The sequence below is a fragment of the Phacochoerus africanus genome, chromosome 13 (genome assembly GCF_016906955.1).
Source record: "Phacochoerus africanus isolate WHEZ1 chromosome 13, ROS_Pafr_v1, whole genome shotgun sequence".
In the NCBI taxonomy this organism is placed as follows: Eukaryota; Metazoa; Chordata; class Mammalia; order Artiodactyla; family Suidae; genus Phacochoerus; species Phacochoerus africanus.
The window spans coordinates 65,786,542-65,812,974 of NC_062556.1; the positions used below are offsets into that span (position 1 = coordinate 65,786,542).

Here is a 26,433-nt window from a genome sequence, read left to right on the forward strand (position 1 = left end):
AAAGAGAGTCAAGAAATTAATTCCATTCCGAGCATTTGGAAAATGACTCTTGGCCACAGTATAGCAGGGCGGAGGGAGAGCTAAGTTTCGCTTTTTAAAACCGCACACACATCAGCTTACGTTTAAGATGGACTGATGCTCAATCTGTGCCCGTTCCCTGGTGAGAACCAAAGAGCTCCCTCAGATATTGAGTCCACCTTACCATGGCAAAGAGTGTTCTCTGCAAAACTTGATTATATGTAGGGAAAACATTGCAAAGTCTGTAGGGCAAGAGGAAGCAGGAGAAAGAATTGATTCTTTCCCATCCATTTCACAGGTCTAGATGAGAAGAAATCATTAGCCTGGGCCACTTCTGTTGGTTAAGGCACCACCAAGTTCAAGTTCCTGGGGACGGTCACCATGAGAATGCCTAAAACAGTGGCTGATAGAAATGGCATGTATCTATTCATTCCAGGAACACTGAATAACTGAACATCCATGATGTACAAGGTCATGTGTCATATGCTCTGGAGGCGGAAGGATTAGTAAAGGCAGAAAGTGGGTTCATAGGATACCATATTCACTGATCCTTGGAATGAAGATAGAAGCACGAGTGGCCCATATTTCAGAGGATGGGGGATGGGGAGGAATCCCTTCTGCTGAGGGCTTCATGGAAGGCTGACTGGAGGAGTTTCTAGTTGAGCTGGTTTTATGAAGGCTGAAGTGGTGATTGTGGAAATAGTAATTGTGCTGCTTGATTTTCGAAGCATAAAGCTGGTAGTGGAAGGAACACACTTATCAAACCTCCCTGTGAACTTGGCATTCTGTGGGTTCTTTCAAATGTGTTCTCACCTGATAGGCACATCACAGCCTAATGAGTGTGACTATTCTTTTCATTGTCGCAGGAGAGTGATTCTAAGGACATGTACCCCTCCTTTTGCCATGTTGATGAGTAAAGGAGCACTGCCTCTTCCCCAGGGCAGAAGTGAAAGGGAAGCCTTAGACAGAAGGGAAGAGGGAATGCCTAGAAGGAGGAGGAGGAGGTAGTTTAGAGGAAGCTGTCAGCGAGGAAGGGGAGGGAACAATGATGGTCGAGTCTATGATAGTTCTTGAATCCATCCCTGATTCTTTCTCACGGTTCTGGATTTTTCCCTGCTCGTCTCTCGCCATGTCTGCCCAGTGTGTCTCCAGGTCTCTGCCTGCTTTTATCCACCCTAAACTCTGTCACTCCACTAATCTTTCTAAATCAACACTTTTATTTTAGCAACAGAGCCCATGACAGTTTGGCCTCAGCATCTTCTTCCAGCTTATGTTCGTCTTTTCATTCATTCATTCATTCATTCACGTTCAGTGAAATACACAACATGAGCTTCCCAGTCTAATTAGGCCACCCTGCTCTCTGTACCTCATTTTTGGGGGTAACCTTTATTTTGTATTTATTTTTAGGGCCTCAAGTGTGGCATATAGACGTTCCCAGGCTGGGGGTGAATCCGAGCTGCAACTGTGGATCATCACAGCTCCTGGCAATGCCAGATCCTTAAACCACTGAGCGGGACCAGGAATCAAGCCTGCATCCTCATGGATACCAGTTGGATTCATTACCCCTGAGCCACAGTGGGAACTCCCTGTTTATTTTTTTAATTTAATTTTTATTTTACATTGGAGTATAGTTGATTTACAATGTTGTGTAATTTGAGGTGTACAGCAAACTGATTCAGTGGTACATCTACACATAGCCATTCCTTTTCCGTTTTTTTCTAGAGGTTATTACAGAATACTGAGTAGAGTTCCCTGGGCTCCTCAGTAAGTCCTTGTTCATTACCTATTTGATGTATAGACTAGTGTGAATAGGTTCCGACACTCCTAATTTATCCCTTCCCCCACCAACTTTCCACTTTGGGCACCACAAGTTTGTTTTCAAGGTCTCTGAGTCCATTTCTATCTTGTAAATGAGTTCATTTGTATCATTTTTTTAGATTCCACAAGCAAATGATATCATTTGATATTTGCCTTTCTCGCTCTGACTTAGGTTACTTAGGATGATAATCTAAAATCATGCCATTTGTTGCTGCAAATGGCATGATTTTGTTCCTTTTTATATCTGAGGAATAATCCATTGGTATATGCATCACATCTTCCTTATCCACTCCTCTGCTGATGGATATTTAGGTTGCTTCCATGTCTTGGCTATTGTAAACACTGCTGCAGTGAACACTGAGGTGCATATATCTTTTCAAATTACAGTTCTCTCCCAATGTGTGTCCAGAAGTGGGATTGCTGGATCTTATGGTAACTCTATTTTTAGTTTTTTAAGGAACTTCCATACTGTTTTCCAAGTTGGTTGCATCAGTTTACATTCCCCAAAAGTGTGGGAGCCTTCTCTTTTCTACACACCTTCTCCAACATGGATTGTTTGCATTCTTTTTGATGGTGAATATTCTGACAGGTGTGAGGTTAATAGTCTCGTAAATATTCTTTGTCCAATCCTTACCTCCATGATTTGCAAATCAATTGCCTCCCTTTCTAATCTACCACCCCTAACACCTACAATACTTGAGGACATTGTTTCTTTTTTTTTTCTTTTGTTCTCCGCATTTCCTAAAACAGCTCCTCACACACAGCAAATCCTCAATAAGCATGTGTTAATTAAATGACTTGCTAATTTAAAAAAGTGAGCAATAAACTGCTTAGTGAAAAACAGGTTCTCAAAGCAGTGGGGAAGAAAACTACTAAATTTAACATTTTAAAAAATACCTCATTTTTGGAGTTCCTGTCATGGTGCAGCGGTTAACAAATCTGACTAGGAACCATGAGGTTGTGGATTCGATCCCAGGCCTTTCTCAGTGGGTTAAGGATCCAGCGTTGCCTTGAGCTGTGGTGTAGGTTGCAGACCGAGCTGGGATCCCATGTTGCTCTGGCTCTGGCGTAGGCCAGCATCTACAGCTCTGATTAGACCCCTAGCCTGGGAACCTCCATATGCCATGGGAAGCAGCCCTAAAAAAGACCAAAAAAAAACCAAACCTCATTTTTATGAATTAAGTGGTTATGAAATATTCTGGTTTTTATCCAAAGCCTCTATTGATGCTCTCTCTCACATCCAATGGTGGATGTGTCTTTTTACTCTTTTCATGCATTTTGGACATTCAACAGTAAGATCAGATTCATTTTTAGGGGAGAAAAGAAGGGCTTATTTTTCAAAGGCAATATTACCCTCAGTCATTAAAATACACTTAGCTCATATGAAGGTCATTTGTTGTGCAGGGCATCATCTGTTGAATATCTGCAGTGAAGAGGACCTGGCCGGAGGTGCTGTGGGGCACGAGGCCTAAGGTCCAGTTCTCAAAAAGGAACTCAAAGGGTGGATGGGACCAGGATTTTCATATGCAAGTTGAAAGTGCCCTCAGTGATGCAGTAAACCCTCGGGGCTGGAGAAGTCAGGGGAGATAGAGATGAGGCTTGAGCTAGGCCAGGAAGGATGAGCAGGATGCAAATGTGTGAAGAAAAAGGCAAAGATGGAGGGAGGGAAGGCAGTTGTGTCCTCGTGCTGTGTTTAGAATTTTTTAATAGGCTTACCTTACAGCGGAGCAGGAGACCCAAGTGATCATTTTAAGTGCCAGTTAAAATGATCACTCAACTAACCAGAGCACTCGGTCCCCTCGCGTTCCTGAGTACACAGGCCTTTGGCATTGTCAGCCCGGGGATGCAAGAATAACAATTCTAAAGAGTTGTAACTGCTTTACAGTCATTCTTAAATGAATTCACCAAAACTCTCAGTGGCGAATGGAAGCTCTGTTAGCGGCCCGCTATCACCGAGACAAAGTTATCTGTCTTAGGGAGCGCTCTGGCCCAGGGAGACTGTCCCCTGAACTAGGTGGCTAGCATTTCTCCCACTTTACCAAAGTCACTGGGTGCCTGAGATCTCCTTGAGGACAATGGCTTAGTGATCTCCGAGTCCCCCACTGCCTAGCTCCAGTGTTTGACAAATATGGGGACTCATTTAATGTTTGGAGAATTACCAAGGGAGTGAACAGATGGGTGAAGGGAAGAAATAATAATTTACTTGTTAATATTTCCAAAATCTGGGGAGACAAGCATTTGAACAGATGCGACTCTGTCTCAGCCTAGGAGACTGAGTTAAAAGGGACAGGTGTCAATGCAAACCTTTGCCTGGGAGCTGCTTGTCCTTCTTTGGTCTCTCTTTTACCCCCCTCTGTGCTGTACAAGTAGGCTTGAAAAGGAAATGTACAGGTTTCAAGTGCTGAGCTGTTGTAAGAATTTTCCTTAGAAACCAAATTGGAAGTTATGGGAGCAGAAGAAAAAGCGTTTTCATTGTTCGGGGAGTTGGGGTGGAGGGATGAGGATGGGAGGTGAGGTGGGGGAGAGTCCTGAAATTGGAGCAAAGCTTGCACACAATGAAGGTAGGCATCGTTTCATCAATGGTTTGTGCAGTTTTCTATCTCATAGTAGAAAAGCCAATGAAAGTAGAGGAAAAAAACAGAAATGAGAAAAAAAATGCTTTTATGAATCAGATTAAGGTGGTTTTTTTTTTTTTTCCTTCAATAGTTGGGTGTTCTTCCACCCTACTGTTCTATTTTTACTCTTATTCTAACTTTCTATTTTGAGTGCTTTGCAGGATGGAGAAATAAACAAAACAGACATAAGAATATATCTGATTAAAGCCATACTCAAATGCTGCTAAGTACTTGGTTCCAAAACCATGAGATGGGACAACTCTGTACTTTATTAATATGAACAGTGCAGTAGCACATTTTTGTGTCTTTGTGGGCTTTTTTTTTTTTTTTTTTTTTTTGCTTCTTAGGGCTGCATGCATGGCATATGGAGGTTCCCAGGCTGGGGATCAAATCAGAGTTACAGCTGCTGACCTATGCCACTGCCACAGCAATGTCAGATCCAAGCCGTGTCTGCAACCTACACCACAGCTCATGGCAACACCGGATCCTTAACCCACTGGGCGAGGCCAGGGATCAAACCCACAACCTCATGGTTCCTAGTCGGATTCTTTTCCGCTGTGCCACAGTGGGAACTCCACATTTTTGTGTCTTGATGCCAGAGTTAGTTTTAGTTACAATTGAACCTCTGACCTATTTAGCTAGCAAGATATTTGGGACTTCTTTTACTCATGTAAACATCACCCTACAATGTGGCTAGTCTTTGTTAAATGCAGTGTTGTGTTGAACAAAATTTGAAACCAAGACCATTTTAAGTGTGTCCGTCAGCTTTGAGACCATGTGAATTTTCAATGGAATGAAGACACTGGGAACTCCAAGGCCAGTTTTCCCAAATGAAACGAAAGCCTCAAAACTTCCAGCAGCAGGTTCCAGGAAACCTTTATGGCACAAACCACTGTACTCCCCAGCTCTAAAATCGTCCATGGAGTTCCCGTCGTGGCTCAGTGGTTAATGACTCCAACTAGGAACCATGAAGTTGCAGGTTCGATCCCTGCCCTTGCTCAGTGGGTTAAGGATCTGGCATTGCCATGAGCTGTGGTGTAGGTCGCAGACGAGGCTCGGATCCCACGTTGCTGTGGCTCAGGCATAGGCAGGCGGCTACAGCTCTGGTTAGACCCCTAGTCTGGGAACCTCCATATGCCACAGGAGCAGCCCTAGAAAAGGCAAAAAGACAAAAAAATAAATAAAATAAAATAGTCTAGCTCTTATGATTATTTAAAAACCTGGACTATGTCTGAATTTGAGACACATCAGTGGGTCTGAGTCTTATCAATTGGTTGTCACTGTCTCTTTTTTTTGGCTTAAATCATTTTTTGTGTATGTTTTCAATTTTTTCCAGTTAACCAAGAAAATTATAGGTTTCCCATTTGCAGTTTTATCTGGCCGTGCCAAGATCTCTCTGATTTAAATTATTTTGTCCTGATATGCTTGTCATCCTTAACCCACCTCCGTTACATTATTGCCATCATCCTCCTTGTGTTTATATATTTATTAAGGCAATTGTTTTGTCAAGTCAGTCTCTGCTTGTAGAACGGAAATGTGAATGAGTTTCGACAGAAGACCAACGCAGGATTAATAACGACATGTCATGCAATATTCAACCATAGTAATATCCACTCTGAGAAAAACTTTATTCTCAACATTTCCCTGTGGAGCCGAGAAACAGTGTCAGTCATTTTCTGCTTTCCCTACTGACCTTTTGGGAAATTTTCTTCCACTGATGGAAGTGTCACTCTGTCACAGGAAAAGACAACAGAGTAATGGAAAATTGGTGATTGGCAAAAGCCTGGGCTCGGGATGGCCTGTCCGTGGCAGGTTCCGTGCATTCCTCCTCCTGATTGAAAGGGAAGCAAGTGTTACTTAAGATTTTGAGATTTCTTCAGCGCAATGCAAAATGGTCTGGCAAGCCAGACCAAATAACTAGATACAGTAAAGACATAGTTTTAAATACTATAGTTCATGAGTTCCTTTTTAAAAGCAACACACAAAAAATGTGCCCTTCAATTACTTTTTTTGTCATTGCTTTTACTAGCTATGCACACTTTCATAATCCAGTTTCGGCTGTCAAGGGAAGCCTAGGGTCCTTTTCAGAACTTTGTAGGGCCATTTTGCCTGCCCAGAGGAACCCTGAGTGTCACTACTGGTGACAGAGGTGGGGTGGGCAGCCCATTCCATGGGCAGCTGCTCAGATGATGAGAAGGCAGGATTTGCCTTATTTGAAATCAGTATTTGCTTTCTTCTAATGCATAATGCTATCTTTATCTCTCGACTTTTCCAAATCTCCTGTGGCCTCTCCACAGCTCTTCTGCACTTTTAAGCCAGAGGTACTCTGCTCTATACCTGATCATTCTGAAGATAACCATTTTTTTAATTTTATTTTATGTATTTATTTTTTTATTTTTTTGTCTTTTTGCTATTTCTTGAGCCGTTCCCGCGGCATATGGAAGTTCCCAGGCTAGGGGTCTAATCGGAGCTGTAGCCACCAGCCTACGCCAGAGCAACAGCAACACAGGATCTGAGCTGCATCTGTAACCTACACCACAGCTCACGGCAATGCCGGATGGTTAACCCACTGAGCAAGGGCAGGGATCGAACCTGCAACCTCATGGTTCCTAGTCAGATTCGTTAACCACTGCGCCACGACGGGAACTCCCATTTTTTTTTTTAATTTTAATTTTTTTTCCGCTGTACAGCATGGGGACCCAGTTACTCTTACATACATTTTTCCCCACCCTTTGATCTGTTGCAATATAAGTATCTAGACATAGTTCTCGATGCTACTCAGCAGGATCTCCTTGTAAATCCATTCCAAATTGTATCCAATAACCCCAAGCTCCCAATCCCTCCAGCTCCCTCCCTCTCCCCCTGGGCAGCCACAAGTCTATTCTCCAAGCCCATGATTTTCTTTTCTGTGGAAATGTTCATTTGTGCCTTATATTAGATTCCAGTTATAAGTGATATCATATGGTATTTGTCTTTGTCTTTCTGACTCATTTAACTCAGAAGGAGAGACTCTAGTTCCATCCATGTTGCTGTAAATGGCATTATGTCATTCTTCTTTATGGCTGAGTAGTATTCCATTGTGTATATATACCACTCCTTACTAATCCAATCCTCTGTCAATGGCCATTTGGGTTGTTTTCACGTCTTGGCTATTGTAAATAGTGCTGCAATGAACATGCAGGTGCATGTGTCTCTTTTAAGTAGAGTTTTGTCCGGATATATGCCCAAGAGTGGGATTTCTGGGTCATATGGAAGTTCTATGTATAGATTTCTAAGGTATCTCCAAACTGTTCTCCATAATGGCTGTACCAGTTTACATTCCCACAAACAGTGCAGGAGGGTTCCCTTTTCTCCACACCCCCTCCAGCACTTGTTATTTGTGGATTTATTAATGATGGCCATACTGACTGGTGTGAGGTGGTATCTCATGGTAGTTTTCATGTGCATTTCTCTAATAATCAGGGATGTTGAGCATTTTTTCATGTGCTTGTTGGCCATCTGTATATCTTCCTTGGAGAACAGTCTATTCAGGTCTTTTGCCCATTTTTCCATTGGGTGATTGGCTTTTTTGCTGTTGAGTTGTATAAGTTGCTTATGTATTCTAGAGATTAAGCCCTTGTCAGTTGCATCATTTGAAACTACTTTCTCCCATTCTGAAAGTTGTCTTTTTGTTTTCTTTTTGGTTTCCTTTGCTGTGCAAAAGCTTTTCAGTTTGATTAGGTCCCACTGATTTATTTTTGCTCTTATTTCTGTTGCTTCAGGAGACTGACCTGAGAAAATATTCATGAGGTTGATGTCAGAGAGTGTTTTGCCTACGTTCCCTTCTAGGAGTTTGATGGTGTCCTGTCTTATATTTAAGGCTTTCAGCCATTTTGAATTTATGGTGTGAGGGTGTGTTCCAGTTTCATTGCTTTGCATGCAGCTGTCCAGGTCTCCCAGCAATGCTTGCTGAACAGACTTTCTTTTTCCCATTTTATGTTCTTGCCTCCCATGTCAAAGATTCATTGACCATAAGTGTCAGGGTTTATTTCTGGGTTCTCTATTCTGTGCCATTGGTCTGTCTGCCTGTTTTGATACTAGTACCACACTGGTTTGATGACTGTGGCTTTGTAATATTGCTTGAAGTCTAGGAGATTTATGCCCCCTGCTTGGTTTTTGTTTCTCAGGATTGCTCTGGCAATTCTGAGTCTTTTGTGGTTCCATATAAATTTTTGGATGGTTTGTTGTAGTTCTGTGAAAAATGTCATGGGTAATCTGATAGGGATTGCATTGACTCTGTAGATTGCTTTGGGTAGCATGGCTATTTTTACAATATTGATTTTTCCAGTCCATGAACATGGAATATCTTTCCATTTCTTTACATCTTCTTTAATTTCTTTGATTAAAGTTTTATAGTTCTCGGCATATAAGTCCTTTACCTCCTTGGTCAGGTTTGTTCCCAGGTATTTGATTTTTTGAGGTGTAATTTTAAAAGGTATTGTATTTTTGTATTCCTTTTCTAATATTTCATTGCTGGTATACAGAAGTGCGACTGACTTCTGAATGTTAATCTTATGGCCTGCTACTTTGCTGAATTTATTAATCAGTTCAAGTAGTTTTGGGGTTGAGTCCTTAGGGTTTTCTATATATAGTATCATGTCATCTGCATACAGTGACAGTTTTATCTCTTCTCTTCCTATTTGGATGACTTTTATTTCTTTTGTTTGTCTAATTGCTGTGGCAAGGACTTCTAAAACTATGTTGAAGAGCAGTGGTGAGAGTGGGCATCCCTGTCTTGTTCCAGATTTGAGTGAGAAGGCTTTCAGTTTTTCACCATTGAGTATTATATTTGCTGTGGGTTTGTCATTAATGGCTTTGATTATGTTCAGGAATGTTCCTTCTATATCCACTTTGGTGAGTTTTGATCATGAATGGATGTTGGACTTTGTCATATGCTTTTTCTGCATCTATTGAGATGATCATATGGTTTTTGACCTTTCTTTTGTTAATGTGGTGTATGACGTTGATTGATTTGTGTATGCTGAACCATCCTTGTGAACCTGGGATGAACCCTACCTGGTCATGGTGTATGATCTTTTCGATATGTTGTTGGATTCAGTTGCCTAAGATTTTGTTGAGAATTTTTGTGTCTATATTCATCAAAGATGTTGGCCTATAGTTTTCTTTTTTGGTGGTATCTTTGGTTTTGGAATTAGGGTGATGGTGGCATCATAGAATGTCTTTGGGAGTATTCCTTCTTCTTCAACCTTTTGAAAAAGTTTCAGGGAGTTCCCGCCGTGGCGCAGTGGTTAACGAATCCGACTAGGAACCATGAGGTCGTGGGTTCGATCCCTGCCCTTGCTCAGTGGGTTAATGATCCAGCGTTTCCATGAGCTGTGGTGTAGGTTGCAGATGCGGCTCGGATCCCACGTTGCTGTGGCTCTGGCGTAGGCCGGGGGCTGCAGCTCTGATTCGACCCCTAGCCTGGGAACCTCCATATGCCGTGGGAGCAGCCTAAAGAAATAGCAAAAAAGACAAAAAAAAAAAAGAAGAAAAAAAAGAAAAAGTTTAAGGAGGATGGGCACCAGATCCTCTTTATATGTTTGGTAGAATTCACCTGTGAAGCTCTCTGCCTGGACTTTTATTTGTAGGGGGTGTTTTTATGACTTCTTCAATTTCATTTCTAGTGATTGGTCTGTTCAGTTGGTTTGTTTCTTCTTGATTCAGTTTTGGCAGGCTTCTAGAAAATTGCCCATTTCTTCCATATTGTCAAATGTGTTGGCATAGAGTTGTTCATAGTTTTCTCTTATGTTTTTTTTGTATTTCTGCAGTATCTGTTGTGATTTCTCCTTTTTCATTTCTAATTTTATTTGGGTTCTTTCTCTCCTCTTAGTGAGTCCAGGCAGGGGTTTGTCAATTTTGTTTACCTTTTCAAAGAACCAGCTCTTGGTTTTATTAATTTTTTCTATTGTTTTTTGAATCTCTATTTTATTGATTTCCTCTTTGATCTTTACAATTTCCTTCCTTCTTCTGACTTTAGGTCTTTTTTGTTCTTTTTCTGATTTGTTTAGGTGGAGGGTTAAGTTGTCAATTTGAGATCTTCTTTTTTGAGGAAGGCCTGTATTGCTATGAATTTCCCTCTGAGCACTGCTTTTGTGGCATCCCATAGATTTTTAGGGGTTGTGTCTTCATTATCGTTTGTCTCAAGGTATTTTTAAATTTCCTTCTTGATTTCCTCATTGACCCATTAGTGTTTTAGTAGCATGTTGTTTAGTCTCCATGTAGTAGGTTTTTCTCTTATTTCTTTTCCTGTGGTTGATTTCTAGTTTCGTGCCATTGTGGTCAGAGAAGATACCTGAAATAATTTCTCTGCTCCTAAATTTGTTGAGGTTAGCTTTGTGTCCCAGTATGTGGTTGATTCTTGAGAATGTTCCATGCGCACTTGAGAAGAATGTTTATTCTCAATTTTTTGGATGTAGTGTCCTGAAGATGTCAGTTAAGTCTAACTTTTCTATTGTTTCCTTTAGGATCTCTGTTGCTTTATTGGTTTTCTGTCTAGAGGATCTGTCCATTGATGTGAGGGGGGGTATTAAAGTCTCCTACTATGATTGTATTCTGATCAATTTTTCCCTTTATGTCTGTTAACATTTGTTGTATGTATATGGGTGCTCCTGTAATTGGGGCATAAATGTTGACAATAGTAATATCCTCTTCGTGGATGGATCCCTTAATCATTAAATAATGTCCTTCTTTGTCTTTATGTCTTTTGTTTTAAAGTCAATTTTGTCTGCTATGAGTATTGCAACTCCTGCTTTCCTGTCATGTCTATTGGCATGAAATATTTTTCCCACCTCTTCATTTTAAATCTATATGTGTCCTTTGTCCTAAGGTGAGTTTGTTGTAGGCAGAAGATTGAAGGTTTTTGCTTTTTTATTCACTCAGCCACTCTGTGTCTTTTGATCAGAGCATTCAGTCCATTTACATTTAAGGTGATAATTGATAGATGATTATTTATTGCCATTTTAAACCTCATGTTCCAGTTGATTCTATGGTTCTCCATTCTTCCTTTCTTTTTTTGCTTGGATGGTCTCCAATTATTTTCTGCTTGAGTGTCATTTTTTTTTTTCATTTTTTTGCGAATGCAATGTTTGGTTTTGGTTTGTGGTTGCCCTGTTTTTTAAGTATGCTAACCCCTTCCTATAATTGTGTGTTTTAGCCTGATGGTCCTTCATTACTATACTAAAATTAAGAGAAACAAAAAAAATTTTTTTAAAAAGAGTCTACTTATTTCCTTACTTCCCTTGTCCACATTTTATGATTTTGATGACTCTTTTTTTCTTTTTAATTTTATTTTGTTTTAAACATGTTCATGATTAAATCTGTATGCTGGCTTATTTGAGTGACTGCTCTCTGATTGTGGTTTCCTCAAGCCTAGTTCTTCCCTTTGTTTTTTCTTTTTCCTCCCTTTCCTTCCTTTCTTTTTGGTTTAGAGAAGTCCTTTCAATGTTTCTTTTAGCTTGGGTTTTGTACTGCTATATTCTTTTAGCTTTTGTTTGTTGGAAAAAATTTTTATTTCCCCTTCTATTTTAAATGATATTCTTGCTGGATAGAGTATTCTAGGTTGCATATTTTTTCCTTTTAGCACTTTAAATATCTCTTGCCATTCCCTGCTGGCCTGTAGAGTTTCTGTAGAGAAATCAACTTATACTCTTATAGGGGCTCCCTTATAGGTAACATTCTGCTTTTCTCTTACTGCCTTTAGGATCCTCTCTTTATCATTAACTTTTGCCATTTTTATTATAATGTGTCTTGGTGTGGGTCTATTTGGGTTCAACTTGTTTGGGGCCCTCTGTGCTTCCTGTATCTTGAACTCAGTGTCCTTTAGATTTGGGAAGTTTCCAGCAATAATTTCTTCAAATATATTTTCCATCCCCTTATCTTTTTCTACTCCTTCTGGAATTCCTATTATGTGTAGATTGGCCTGATTTATATTATCCCATAGGTCTCTTACATTGCTTTCATGTTTTTTCATTTGGATTTCTGTCTGCTGTCCTGATTGGGTGATTTCCATTATTCTATCTTCTACATCACTAATTTGTTCTTCTGCATTATTTATTCTGGTTTTTACTGTCCTTAGTTCAGTTTGTATCTCTGCAAATGAATGTTCTAGTTTTTCTTGGCTCCTCCTTATATTTTCTAGTTCCTTTCTGAGGGCATCTGCATTACTGTTCATATCTTCTCTAAATTCCTTCAGTATTTTCACTATTTCTCTTTTGAACTCCAGGTCTGTCAGACTGCAGAGGTCTGTTTCATTGTTGACTGCTTTAGGTGAGTTCTCCTGTTGGTTTAACTGGGGTTGGTTTCTCAGCTTCTTCATCTTGCTTGTTGTTTTCCTTTTCTTGGTGGAGTTTTACTCCCCATGGCCAGGCAGGATTTGCCTTGGGACTTCTGTGGAATGTTTCCTGAGGGCTGGCATTATTGGTCAGTCCTCTTTGAGGCAGCATGGCTTTTCCTGAAGGTGGGCGAGGCTAACAGGGTCTCTCTGAAGCAAAGGAGGACTTCCTGAGGGCAGGAAGGACTGGGAGGTCTGCACCACTATGGAAGCAGATTTCACACAGCTGGGCAGAGCTTGCTCTGATGTTTTTGGGCTGTGGGGCTCTTCCAGGGGGCTGGCAGTGCTGGACAGATAATCCACAGGAGTGCAGCACTCCCTGAGGGCTGGATCAGCTAGCTGGGCCACTGAGAACCCAAGAGGCTCTTTCCCAGGGCAGTTGGAATTGGCAGGACCGCCTCGGAATGGAGGCAGATTTTGCACAGCCGGGCTGAGCTTGGTCTAGCTTTTCTGTATTGCGGTCCTTTTGCAAGGGGCTGGCGGTGCTGGGTGCTGCTCCACGGAGGTGTAGCCCCTTCAGAGGGCAGGGAGGCCAGGGCAGGAAAAGCCCCTGTAGTGGTCAGTGGTCGGCTTCCTGCAAATGGTGAGGCCAGCCCTCCTGGATGGCAGGCAGTCTCAGGTCTGGCACACAGGGTAGGGATAGAGGGGATACACTGGGAAGCACAGCTTTCCGATAGCTGGCAGACAAGTGAGCTCTCTGTGGTGTGGGGAGTATTCTATGGCAGTCCACCCCTCCACCTCTCCCCTCCCCAACACTGGCACCTTGTCTCTCCTGTGGGTCCGGCTCTTCTCCCAGGTTCCCTCTGATGTGGCTTTCCACTCCCAAGCCCTTAGCATATTGCTCCCTCCACCCACAACGCTCCACTTTCTAGACTCCCAGGCAGTCTCTGCCCCGCCAACCCGATGGACTGCTTCCTAGTCCCCCGGGACGGTCTCTGCTCTGCCAACCTGACCTACCGGTTCCTACTCCCCCAAGCAGTCTCCGCACCGCCCACCCCAGCCCGCTCCTGGGGACTAAGCTCCAGAGCAAGCGTCTCAGTTTTTGGTGACTGTGCCAGTAGTTCAGATGATCTGTTTGGTTCTCACTCTGCTCTACAGATCTCATACTTACTGCTGCGCTCTTCTCTGCATCTGGAGATCCCTCTGATTTGGTTGATCTTTCTGTTGAGTAGGTGACTTTCCAGGGTGTGGGATCCCTTTCTCCTCCGCAGTTCCCTTTCGGGAGCACCCGTCCAGCCCCAATTCCCCTTCTCTCATGCTCTTCTTTTCTCTTGTTTTACCCAGTTATGTCACGAGATTCTTGCCATTATTGGAGTTTAGGTTCTTCTGCCAGCGATTAATTGCTGTTCTGTGTGAGTCATTTAACCTGTAGATGTGGGTTTTTTTGTTGTTGTGTTTGTGGGAGGGGGCGAGCAGGTCCCCCTACTCTTCCACCATCTTGCCTTCCTCTGAAGCTAACCATTTATAAAATATCTCTTCTCAGTGTTCCCTTAGATGCCATCAGATGAGATGAAACCTATGATTATAATAAGTGCAGTACCTGATAATTAATGGGCATTCAATAAGTATTAATTACATTTTTGTTTTTAAAATAGCAATATAGTGAGAGTTTCTACTGTGGCACAATGGGTTAAGGTCCCAGTGTTGCTGCGGCTATAACTCTGGCTTGGATTTGATCCATGGCCAGGAAACTTCCATATGCTGCAGGTGAGACCAAAAAAGAAAAAAAAATAATAAGTAGATAAAATATCAATATGGTGCCTAGGAAAGCACAGAGATTTTGAAATCCAAGAAGCCTAAATTTGATTGCAGCTCAAATATTAGTTTGCTCTAGGACCTTGGGTTGTATTTTTCACCTTTTTCAGTCTCTGGGTTCTCAGCTTTAAAAAAAAAAGGGGGGGCATGATGAAACCCATTTACAAAGTCATGTTGAGGGTTATCTGTACCAGTGTCCATAAAGCACCTAGCCCTGTTTCCAGCACATAGTAATTGCTCAGTAAATATTAGACTCCATACACAACACACCTTCCCCCAACTCCACCCACCTCAGAATCAGAACACCAGTATAAACAGCAAAGATTAAGGCGACTTGGCTTCCAGCTTTGCTCTTTCTAGTTCCATGATTTTGGATAAATCATTTTAACCTATTTCCCTATCAAGTAGTCCCATGTCAACCACAAAGGTTTATTTTAAAGGTCAAGGAAAATATCGGATGGGTCATAATTTTCAAAAATCATGGCTTATTCTCTTAACGTAAGGTATTGTTATTGCTGATAGTAGTTTATCAATGAATAATTGCTGAATCAATTGCTGGTAGTAGTTTATCAGTGAATAATTGCTGAATGAATGAATGATTTATTCCCTCTACCCCACCTAGCCTTCCCCATACTGGAGCAGGAATGAAAAGACAAACAAACAGTACTGAAAACTGGGTCATGGGTGTTTTTAGAAACACAGACGTGAGGGAACACTGGCCAGACAGGTGCGAATCCAGGCAAACCTCACGTGACCATGTGGCAGAAAAGCCGATTGCCTCCGTGCTGCGATAAACCCTACAGAGGTGCAGGACCTGCAGGTGAAAGCTGCTGAGGGCTGACATTCTTCCTCTGATTTCTTCCAGGAATTTCTATTACATCACCATGTTGCGGGATCCAGTGTCTCGATACCTGAGCGAGTGGAAACACGTCCAGAGAGGGGCCACGTGGAAAACCTCCCTCCACATGTGCGATGGGAGGAGCCCCACCCCCGACGAGCTGCCTACCTGCTACCCTGGGGACGACTGGTCTGGGGTCAGCCTTCGGGAGTTCATGGACTGCACCTACAACCTGGCCAACAACCGCCAGGTGCGCATGCTGGCCGACCTCAGCCTGGTGGGCTGCTACAACTTGACTTTCATGAACGAGAGCGAGAGGAACACCATCCTGCTGCAGAGCGCCAAGAGCAACCTGAAGAACATGGCTTTCTTCGGGCTCACAGAGTTCCAGAGGAAGACGCAGTTTCTCTTTGAGAGGACATTCAACCTCAAGTTCATCTCCCCCTTCACGCAGTTCAACATCACACGGGCTTCCAACGTGGAGATCAACGAGGGTGCCCGCCAGCGCATCCAGGAGCTCAACTTCCTGGACATGCAGCTTTACGAGTATGCGAAGGATCTCTTCCAGCAGCGTTACCACCGCACCAAGCAGCTAGAGCATCAGAGGGACCGGCAAAAGAGACGCGAAGAGCGGCGGCTGCAGCGGGAGCACAAGGGCCGCCGGTGGCCCCCACAGGATGGGAACCCAGAGGGGGCCGTCACGGAGGACTACAACAGCCAGGTGGTGAGGTGGTGACCCCCTGCCCTCGCCATGCGCAGGAGCGGGAGGAAGAGTGGGGGCACCACCCTACCTTGGAGAAGGTGGGGCCATGCTGAGGACATCTGGCTGTAGGTGGCTTGCCTTGGACACCTGCTTCCTCTCTGTCTTCACCTTTTTTCCAGCTGGAGATGATCTGTCTTGTTCTTTTTTTTCCTGATGTTTTTCAATCCGTGATAGTAAGTAGGGTAGGAATGCATCCCATAATAGGCCACATTAGCAGGTCCAGGGCAGAAGCACCAAAAAGGAAAGAGTCCTTGGAATCCTTTTCTTTTTGCAGCAGCAGCAGCAGCATAGGTTGTGGTTTGGGCAACTGGAACCCACCAAGGCACACATGAAAAGCCAGATGAAGGCTTGGATGTTCTGCTGAAACTGGTATGTTCGTACTGTCTCTGTAATGGAAATACTGCTATTTGAAGAGAGGGGAAAAGAAGGCTTTTCCAGCCCTTAGATGAGGTTTAATGCCACCTCGCTCGTGGCTGTGAGCGCCCATCTTTGATCTCGATTTGAATGTGGTTTAAATCATAAATAGTGTAATGTGTTTTGTTGTTAAGGTTGTTTTTCAACAAGGTCACCCTACGACTGACCGTGACTGGAGACTCACGGCCCCTGCCTCTCAGCCCTGAGCCACGCTTCCGCCCCCATCTTTTAGGGATCAGTTAGTAGATTCAAGACAGATGTGTCCGTGGCCCCAGAAAAGTGAACACTGGTAGGGACATTCAGGGGAAAACTTATTAAGAATGCCTGAGGACGTCACCTTTGACCGAGTTTTATTTTCAGTGGAAGGAATGAATGCTAAATTAAGGGAGAAAAAAACACAGGGATAACTCCTTGTCTAGCATCCCCACCTGGCTACAGAACCTTGGTTTTCTAAGGACTGTTTTGGAGTTTTACCTCCTTGGAGCAGTCATTTTCTTTGGTACGGTACTACTGCCAAGTTTGAAACTCGGCCATCACCGAGGAAAAGGCATTTGGCCTGAAGACTAGGAGCTTAGCTAGCATGTATACAAAATAGGAGTCCAGATCATGAAATAGAAAGGTAACTCTGATTTAGGCCACAGAACACAGTGGGGTGGTTATCCTAGGAGTTCAGAAAGACTGCCTTCCAGCATCTTGCGTCTCTCTAGCCTGATCACTTTTTTCTCCTCAGATGATCCTTACCTGGCGTGAGAGGTGCCCTAACAGGCTAAAGCATATCAAATAGGACCGAAAGATGTGCTGCATCACCAAGCACTTCTTTCGTTCCACCCTTTCCCCAATTGCAGGGACGGCAACACAACGTTTTTGAATAATCGGGGGGAGGGGGGACATACAGCAGAGGGACTAGAAAACTCCTGCCTTGTATTTAGTAGGCAATCAGAGTGAGTAGAAAGTTTCACGACAGATTGATCTGATCAATCCCTTCAAGGAGCTGAAGGCAAAATGAGTGAAACCCCTAAATCAGATTGAAAAGCCTATTTCATTGATAGCCAACATGTTTGATGTTTAAGCCAGCTTTGCATAAGCCACATCTCAGCCTCCAGAATACTCTCTGGGGTTAGAGTTAATCAACCCACAAGCCTGCATGGAGTGCTTGCCTGCACAGAGGGGAGGCGAGGTTCTGCAGCAAAAAGAGAGCCAGAGAAGAGGCCTCGATACGGATTACGCTACCTGGGGCTTCCTATGTCGTGGAGGAAAAGCGTGACTGGGGACCTCCCTGGTGCCAGGAACTCTGGGAGGCCCTTGTCCTTCCTCAGATCTGTTCACAAGAAGGTAGATACTATTCATCCCAACTTGATAGATGAGGAAAGTAAACCCACCGACAGTACGTAGCTTCCTCATGGGTCGTGAGCTGGGTCTGGCCAACTGCAGAGGGCAAGCTCTTTTTGCTCCATCACGTTTTCCAAATCAGATGAAAGCTTCCTGCCCATCATTCAAGAAGCCACCTGTTACTACTCTGAAGGGTCTGTCTCTACCCGCTGCGGGTGTGACCGCACCAGGCCAGCAGAGACCCAGAGCCACGTTGCCTTGGGCCAGTCCGGCCCCCTCCAAGTCATGGACCCATGAAGGAGCTGAAAGATGGATGACTTTAGAAGCAGCTGTACTTTTTGAGCCATAGAGGGCGTGAGTTAAAGGGGTCCAGTAAATCGTCCTCGTTAGTTGGTAGACATAAGGCTCACAAAATACTAGTTTCCCTTCCTGATGATTTGTTCCTAAGGTAGCGGGGGAAGGGGAATTGCAGCTGGGACGAATGAGCATCCTTCTCTGTCTCCCCATTTCCATGTTAGGATCTAATGCCGCCTAGAATGGCAGGGCTGCAAATTACCGCTCTGCCTGCCACTGTGAAACACACACACACACACACACACACACACAAAAATAACAATGCAGTGTTTTGCCATGTGGAAAATCAAAACAAGTTAGAAAGCGTTCAGATTGTTTCTTTTCAACTCACTTTACATTTCTGGCAGGGAATTCATGCATTGCTGAGACTCAGAGGCAGCCCCTGCTCACTTCACACTGTTCCTTAGGCACCTCGGGATTTATATCAAAAGGCTTTCTGCCGCCTTGCTGCTGAAGGCATGATGTATGGGGCTCCACTGGAGACCCCGATATCAGGATGTTCAGAGGAAAAAGCATCGTTTTGTATTGGCCCGAGGCCAGTGCTGAACAAATTAAAAAGACCGACGCCAGCTTCCTCCCTTGTATCATTTCATCCTAAAGCAGCACACTCGTCCTCTCCCCGGGGTCCTCTGTTGGTAGAAACGAAGAGGTGGAAACACAGTTTGTTCTCTGAAAATTGACTGCACACCTACACGCCAAGGGATGCTTGGGAGGGGATGTCGGCAGCAGGCATCTGGGCCTTAGGGGCCACAGGAAGCCGGCAGCCTTGAGACCCCAAATCAAATCAACTGCAGATTCGTTAACGTTAAAAGCCAAGAAGAGGCTAAATAAATAAAGAAAGAAAAGAAAAAGAAAATTCGCTAAGAAGTTCCACGTCCCATCGACTTCTGCAACTCCCAGGTAGGCCGTCAATGGCAGCTCCAGTAACCAGACTAGGATGACGGGTGTGTGTTTCAATTATTATGAAGGAATAAGACACTATATATTCTGTCTCCTTTCGATCTCTGAACAACCTTCTCTCTCTCTCTTACTTTTTTTTTTTTTGTCCTTTTAGGGCAGCACCCGCGGGATATGGAAATTGCCAGGCCATGGGTCAAATTGAAGCTACAGCTATTAGCCTACCCCACAACCACAGCAACACAGGATCCAAACCAAGCCTGCAAGCTACACCACAGCTCACAGCAATGCTGTGGATCCTTAACCCACTGAGCAAGGCCAGGGATCGAACTCACATCCTCATGGATACTAGTCGGGTTTGGTACCACTGAGCCACGATGGGAACACCAGGACAATGTACTCTTGACAAAGAGAGAAAACACGCCCAGAGAATTATTTGAGCACTCTTTCTAGCAATTGGTAACATTAGCAATCAGGGTTAGGCGGCAGTCAAGGACATCATGTGTGTTATTAAAACTATGTATCCATTCCTTATCATCTAAAGGAGGAAACTTTGCCAGACACAGTTCAATCAAAGGTTTGAAATCTGAGGACTTAGTCAAAGGTCTGACCTGAGATGCTATGAATATAAGGAGAAGATCTACCAAGTAGGCCCAGCAAGGAGGTGACAAAAGATCATTCAAAAATAAACATAAGGCCATTCGGTAGGATTCCCATTTGGCTGCTTTAACAGAGAAACTCAAAATAAAAGTATCTTCAAAATACTGAAGCCATTGCTTTCTCATTTAAAGGACAAACTGGTCTGGGATGTGACATTACCAGAATCCCAGGTTCTCTCATTGCTCTTTCATCCAAATATTCAGATTCCAACTCATGGTCCAAGATGACTGCTGTGGCTCCTGCCCTCTCATTTTTAAGACACCCAAGAAGAAGTGGAGGAAAGTTGAAATATGGCACTTCCAGTCACATCTCATAGGCTAGAACTTAGCCATTAGATATATTAGTCCAGGAAATGTCATCATAATTGGTTGCCGTGTGCCTTGATAAAAATAACGGTTCTATTATTCAAGAAACAATGTGAAAATTAATACTGATCAAAACTATCAGTCTCTGACACAAAAGGGAACTGAAAAATATTTCAAGTGCTTTTCAATGCCATCTATATCGTCATCTCCTTTGCAAAGGCTGAGATTCAAATTAGTAACTTTGTATGGTGTTTAATGCTTTTCAAAACATTTTTACATCTGATATCTCATTTGATCTTCACTACCTTCTTGGATGTGAAATAGGACCGCTATTCATTAATCCCATTTGGTAGTTTGACATAAGAGATTCAAAGATGTTGAAAGAATTCCCAAAGATTCTAGATCATTAACAAGCCAGTTGCTCAGAGCCCCAGTTTTTTGACTTCATCTTTTCTAGCACCTTATGCTGCTTGTCATCAGTATATGAACTGGGAATTGCGAGAATATGAAATCTAGATCTTTATTGATGTATGTCTTCCCTCACCTTCCCATGGACCAGCAGTGACTTACAAAATGCCAAGGATACTGCAGAGTTTGCTCTCGATCTCCTGGCTCCAGGGAGGGAACTTCTTATTAGGAGTGAAACCACTCAAGAGATGAGCATTACTGCAGGGAGATCTCAAATCACAAGCACTCAAACACCTCTGGTTAGAGATCCATCACATCCAATCCAAAACTATTCAAGATGAAGCCTGAGGGAATATGCCCAAAACTCCTTAGGGAAGCTCAGTGGTAGAACTCTTTAGAATCAGTAGCAGCCTGAATAGAGAAGCTGAAGGGGGTGGAGAAGAATCAACACACCCCTCGATCAAAAAATCTCCCTTCCCCTCTAGTCTTCCCCAGGACCCTGGAATTTTATCAACAGTGTACTTCTTTTGGTTCTTCAAGATGTTATTTGGTATTCAATGAATCCCTTTTGCACATCTGCCTGGGAGAGGAGATGCTTCAAGTTGTCACAAGCTAACAGCTTCGCATGGAGGGTTTGTCTGATTCCTCCCCAGCCCTGACCTCTAGCTGAGAAGAAGTGCCTATACCACAGGGTCAGGCAGAGGTAGGAAGTGGGGAGAGGTGGGGGTGTCTGGGAAGGAAGGAAGACTCCTGATAGGGGAGCAGGCCTTTCAAAGGTGGAAAGATGAGGAATTAAATGTGTGCCAGGGAGAATGGAAAAGAAGAAAAGTGCCTACTGTACAATGTCTGTCTTCAAAAACAAGGGCAGAATGGAGATGTGTGAACTCTGATTCTTTTGGCCACTGAAAATAGCAGGGAAAAGCAGGAGGCTCGTGAGACAGGACCAGACCATTGGGATGCTTTTAGGAACTGAATTGGAGTTGGAGCAAAGAGAAAACGGGGTGGACTTGGGCAAAGAATCCTCTGATCTGATCCCAGCTGTGTCTCTAAGGTTTTTCTTTTCCATAGCCGTTGTGCCTCCAGTGGCCAGCAGAACTCCAGCGGAAGGTCTGCAGGTGGGTATCAGGGCTGGCTGAGTCTGAGGGGTCTACTCCTCGGTGTCACCTTGGGGGAGCATGCAAAGGTTCTTTCTCCAAGACACTTCCAGCTGTCCTTCTAATCCTCTCCCTTCATCTCCGCTGGACGTAAGCTTGCTTACCCCTCGCCACATTCACCTGGACGCATCTGAACTGACTCCCTAAAACCTTGCGTTAGCCCTTCTGGACAAGTGGGTGGGTTCTGAGACCTGTGTGTTTTGTAGCCTAAAGGGATGGAATGCTCCTGGACCCATCCTCACCTCACATGGGCAGAGCCGACCTACCTTGCAGAGGTGCTGAGATTTCCAGAGGGCTGGCCTCACTTTGAACACCAGCAACATCTGCAAGACAAGAGCCCCCGAACTGCCATGCCAGGACTTGAGGTCACCTAACAGAACGACGAAGGATCTGAGGACACGGAAGCACTGCTGTTTCTTGAGCCTGTGCTCTGAGTTGTTTACGGAAAAGGCTGCAACTGTCAGCCTCTGGCACAGGAGGCGGAGCCTCTGTGGGTTACACGTCCTGCGGCACAGTGGGAACTCATCAGAGCCCCAGATGTCGGAGCTGAAAAACATCAGTTCTTGCTGGGGAAACTGTCTGATGGAGCAGAGTGTGTGTGATTTTGTCATTGTCACATTTGTCTTCCAACTTGTCATTTTTTCATTTTTTTAATCATTTAATTTCTGTTCCTTTCTTCTTCCTCTGCCCCTCCCAGAAGTACCTTCTGGGTTCTGCTTGCGTTATTTTTCATTTGACATATCAAAGATGAAACATGTTGACAAGAAAAACCTGGACTTTGGTGCCCCATTTTAGATGTAAAGATAAGTTATCCAATAGGTAGTAAATTATTTCTCCCAAGAGGTATTTCTTTTTGTTTCTGTGCAATAATATGTATGAACTTGAGTCCTAGGAACTTGTATTGTGAGATTATCAACCTTTATTGCTATTTAAAAATGATAGTTTGTAGAACTGAGGATTTCCATTGATGTGAAGCACAATTTAATGAGTAAGTGAACATATTAAACTGTTGTGATGTCAGGAACAACTGTTTTCCCCTGTGTTTTTGTTAAGACATTTTTACAAAATGAGAGGTTTGCTTAAACACTTAAAGGGATTTATGGAAATTGAATCCACGGGACCAACTTTGTCAGTTGACAAAAATCCATGCTTTGGATACAAATGGGGTTCTTGGGTATGAAACTTGAAAAGCGTAAAAGACAAAGAAAATACAGATTGAAGCAATTTAAAATCTCTGAGGCCAGGGAGGCTGTCACAGGCTCTCAAACACATGAGCTTCTAAAACCACGGTTCTCAGTGAGCCTCCTCTGGTCACTGCCCACTCGGCATACGGAAATTCACTGTGAAACACAGAAACCAACCCGAAGACGATGGAGGAGGAAACGAACTGAGAAAGCTTGGTGGGAGCAAACTGAAACTGGAGGAAAGGAGTTTGGAATTCAATCTAAAAGAAGGGGAGGAGCAAAGCGGGGAGGGAAAGGAGAGAGAGAGCAGACTAAGAAAACCACAAAACAATCAGGAAATCTAACATGGGTCTCTCCACGGTATCAATACAATAGGCATGGTTTGCTGGATTTTTTAAATGACCAGTTCCTATAATACCATCAAAGGAACAAAATTAACTTCTAGGAGAGAAAAAGTCCCTTCATTCAAAAATCCCTCGAATGACACTATTAATCATTTTCTTTTTGTCTTGGAGAAGTGGGGACTGTGCATTCCTTCTCTGCTTGTGGGGTAGTGAGATTTGGAATCTTGGGAAAGTGCTGTTTGACCACATCCCTCTGTCTACTGAGAACCATCTGCACAGGGGACTTGGTTCCAGGACAAATGAAAGAGCTACAGGAAAGGCTCCAAAAGGCTCCAGCAGGAGTTAAATACACAGACACACACACGTGCGCACACGCATGTGCGCGCGCGCACCACACACACACACACACACACACACACACACACATATGCTAGGGAGACTTATATCTTCCAAGAAAATCCTCAAACAAGTCAAGAAAAGGACTAAGGAACACTCAAGATTTTCTTGTTTCAGCCATTCACCTTGAGCAGAGTGTTGAAAATAGTTTGAAAAAAAGGTCAAAAATATTGAAAATCTGCTCTCAATATAGTACTGTTTCACAGATCAGTTTTCCTATTAAATATATATCTGAAAAATAATGGAGTCTACTTCAGCATAATTATGCTTTGTTTCATATGCAATTTTTTATGATTACAAATAATATATGATCTGAGACAATTTGGAAAATACAAGGCATTTAAAGGTCCATAGGTTATAGGGTTGAACTCCAACATTATTTTGATCTATTTCCTTTCATATTTTTTATGCATTAGCAATTAGAGTAACATTTTAAATAAATGTTTTAGGAGATTAGAATCACACACTCTATGCAATGTAAATACATAGGTTAACATCTTAGCACCCATTCTTTGAAAACATAATTTTAGTAGCTGCTTGTAATTTCCATCAGTCCCATATTTCGGGGCATTCTGGTCACTTTCAGTTTTTCCACTAATATAAATAACACTGAAGTGAACATATTTGTACATAAGTAGCATCCAGTTAAGTGTCTTTGCACACCTATTAGGTAAGAGTACTTGATTGTATCTTTCCAACAAGCTCAGAAAGAAAAAACATTCAAAATTGTCAAAATGACACAGATGGAGCTAATGAACGATACAAAAAGTTGAAATAAAACTTATCCATATAATCAAAGAAAATTATATGTATGTTTCCAGAACCCCTTTCCTGACCCTGGACTGAAACTGTCCTTCCTCAGATACTGGGGGTTGTTGACTGCAGGCTGATAGAACCCAGGTGAGTATCTCAAGGACCTGCCCTCCCTCAAGGTCACCTTTGGGGGACAGGTCATATAAAATGACTTTGCTGTGGAGCTCAAGGTCAGGCTTTTTGACTGGTGATTTCACTGCTCCAAAGCGCCTTGTAGGCGCAGCTGAGGACTGCATGGGAAAACGGCTCAGTTCACACTCCGGATCTGCTTTCACCCCATCCTGCCGCCCTCCCTCCCCAACAGGGGTCCCTAGTCACAAACATCACCACGGACTCTGATCTCCAGGGACCTCGACTTGCTATGGAACCCCGAGTTCTAGTTTCCACAGCCTTCTGCTGGGTTCTAGCGCCTTCTTGGTTCTAGCACCTGCAGAGCTCCCTTCCTGTCTCTCGAGCTCAGCGATGTTTTGGTAAGTTATTTTCGCATATTTAGTCCAACATTTCCACTTGTTTGTGGCTGTAAGAGGAATCTGTGTTGGTTCAGTCTGGCATGTCCCTAGAAACAAGTCTGCTTTTAAATGTTTAAATCTCCTATGCTTCTATTGCTTTTCCATCAACCAGCCCTTCATCACATTCTTTCCATTCTGACACTCCGGATTTTTACAATTAGCTTTCGCGCCTTTGCTACTTTGAGGGACTTTTCCTTGTTTGCTTATTGCTTCCAAAACCTGTCTGTATTCATTCCTTTCAATACTATTTTTATTTTCCCACCCACACTTATATGTTATGTATTTGACGTTACCTCCACTTCTTAATTTTTGTTTTCCACTGTTACATGTACGCTTGGATTTTTCACCTTAACTTTCTCTGTCTTTATAAAAAAAAAAGTTGTTTGCAAACCTTTATTTTATTGGTCTAAAGTTTTAGCTTTTATTTTAAACCCCACAAATGTGATCTATCTCTTCACGCTTAGCTTTTTATTTTTATTGACAGTATCTTTATACTCAGTTTTCTATCAGTTTCTTCCAATTTCTCACTGTTGGTTACAACTGTCCCTTTTCTTTATCTTGAAACAAACTTATTTTATTCCTGTTATTTTATTTTATTATTTATTTATTTATTTATTTTTCAGGGCTGCACCTGCAGCATATGGAAGTTCACAAGTTAGGGGTTGAATCAGAGCTGCAGCGGCCAGTCTGTGCCTCAGCCACAGCAACGCCAGGTCCGAGCCACATCTGCGACCTACACCATAGCTCACAGCAATGTCGGATCCTTAACCCACTGTGCGAGGCCAGGGATCCAACCCGCAACCTCAGGGTTCCTAGTCAGATTCGTTTCTGCTGTGCCACAACGGGAACTCCCATTCCTGTTATTTTAAATCAACATGTGGACAGGTAATTCTGCCTGCACAATTCCTACTTTCTGAATTATACTGAGGTTCTTGTGGGGCTTCATATGTGCTTGATTTTTGTAAAAAATTTCTAGATACTTGAAAAGAACGCGTATTGCGTTATTAAATTCTACATCTATTGAGATATCTATCTATGTAACATATATAAGGTATTCTGTAAATAAGTATTGCATATATGTCCTTTTATATAGTCATTTAAATTATATGTGCATATATACACATGTATATGCATATATATAAATATTTAATTTGTCGAAAATAGAATGCAAGCTAAAATCTCCCACTGTAATTGTGCTTGCATCACTTCACAATAGTGTTTAGTTTAGGTATTTTCGTGACTTGTTATTTCATGTTTACGACTTCCACATATGTTTTATGGCCCCATCCGCAGCAATATGGAAGGTCCCAGGCCAGAGATGGAATCTGAACCACAGCTGTGAGCTATGCTGCAGCTGTGGCAACGCAGGATCCCTGAACCCACTGCACTGGGCTGGATATCAAACCCTCACCTCTGCAGCAACCCATGCTGCTGCAGTAGGATTCTTAACCCACTGTGCCACAGCAAGAACTCTTGACTTCCACATTT

At 43.0% G+C, this 26,433-nt stretch overlaps 1 protein-coding gene across 2 annotated transcripts in view; it reads left to right on the forward strand.

The window, feature by feature from the left end:
* HS6ST3 (heparan sulfate 6-O-sulfotransferase 3) overlaps nucleotides 1–22,726 on the forward strand; it is a 673,380-nt gene extending 650,654 nt beyond the window's left edge. The window contains exons 1-3 of one of the 2 annotated variants that reach the window (XR_007131444.1): nucleotides 16,224–16,547; nucleotides 21,614–21,660; nucleotides 21,906–22,726. Coding sequence is in view for 1 of the 2 variants with exons in the window: in XM_047756089.1 (XP_047612045.1) it covers nucleotides 15,443–16,151 (709 nt within the window). In the remaining variant the exon portion in view is untranslated. The other variant, XM_047756089.1, reaches the window with a different exon arrangement.
* The last annotated feature ends 3,707 nt before the right edge of the window (nucleotides 22,727–26,433 follow it).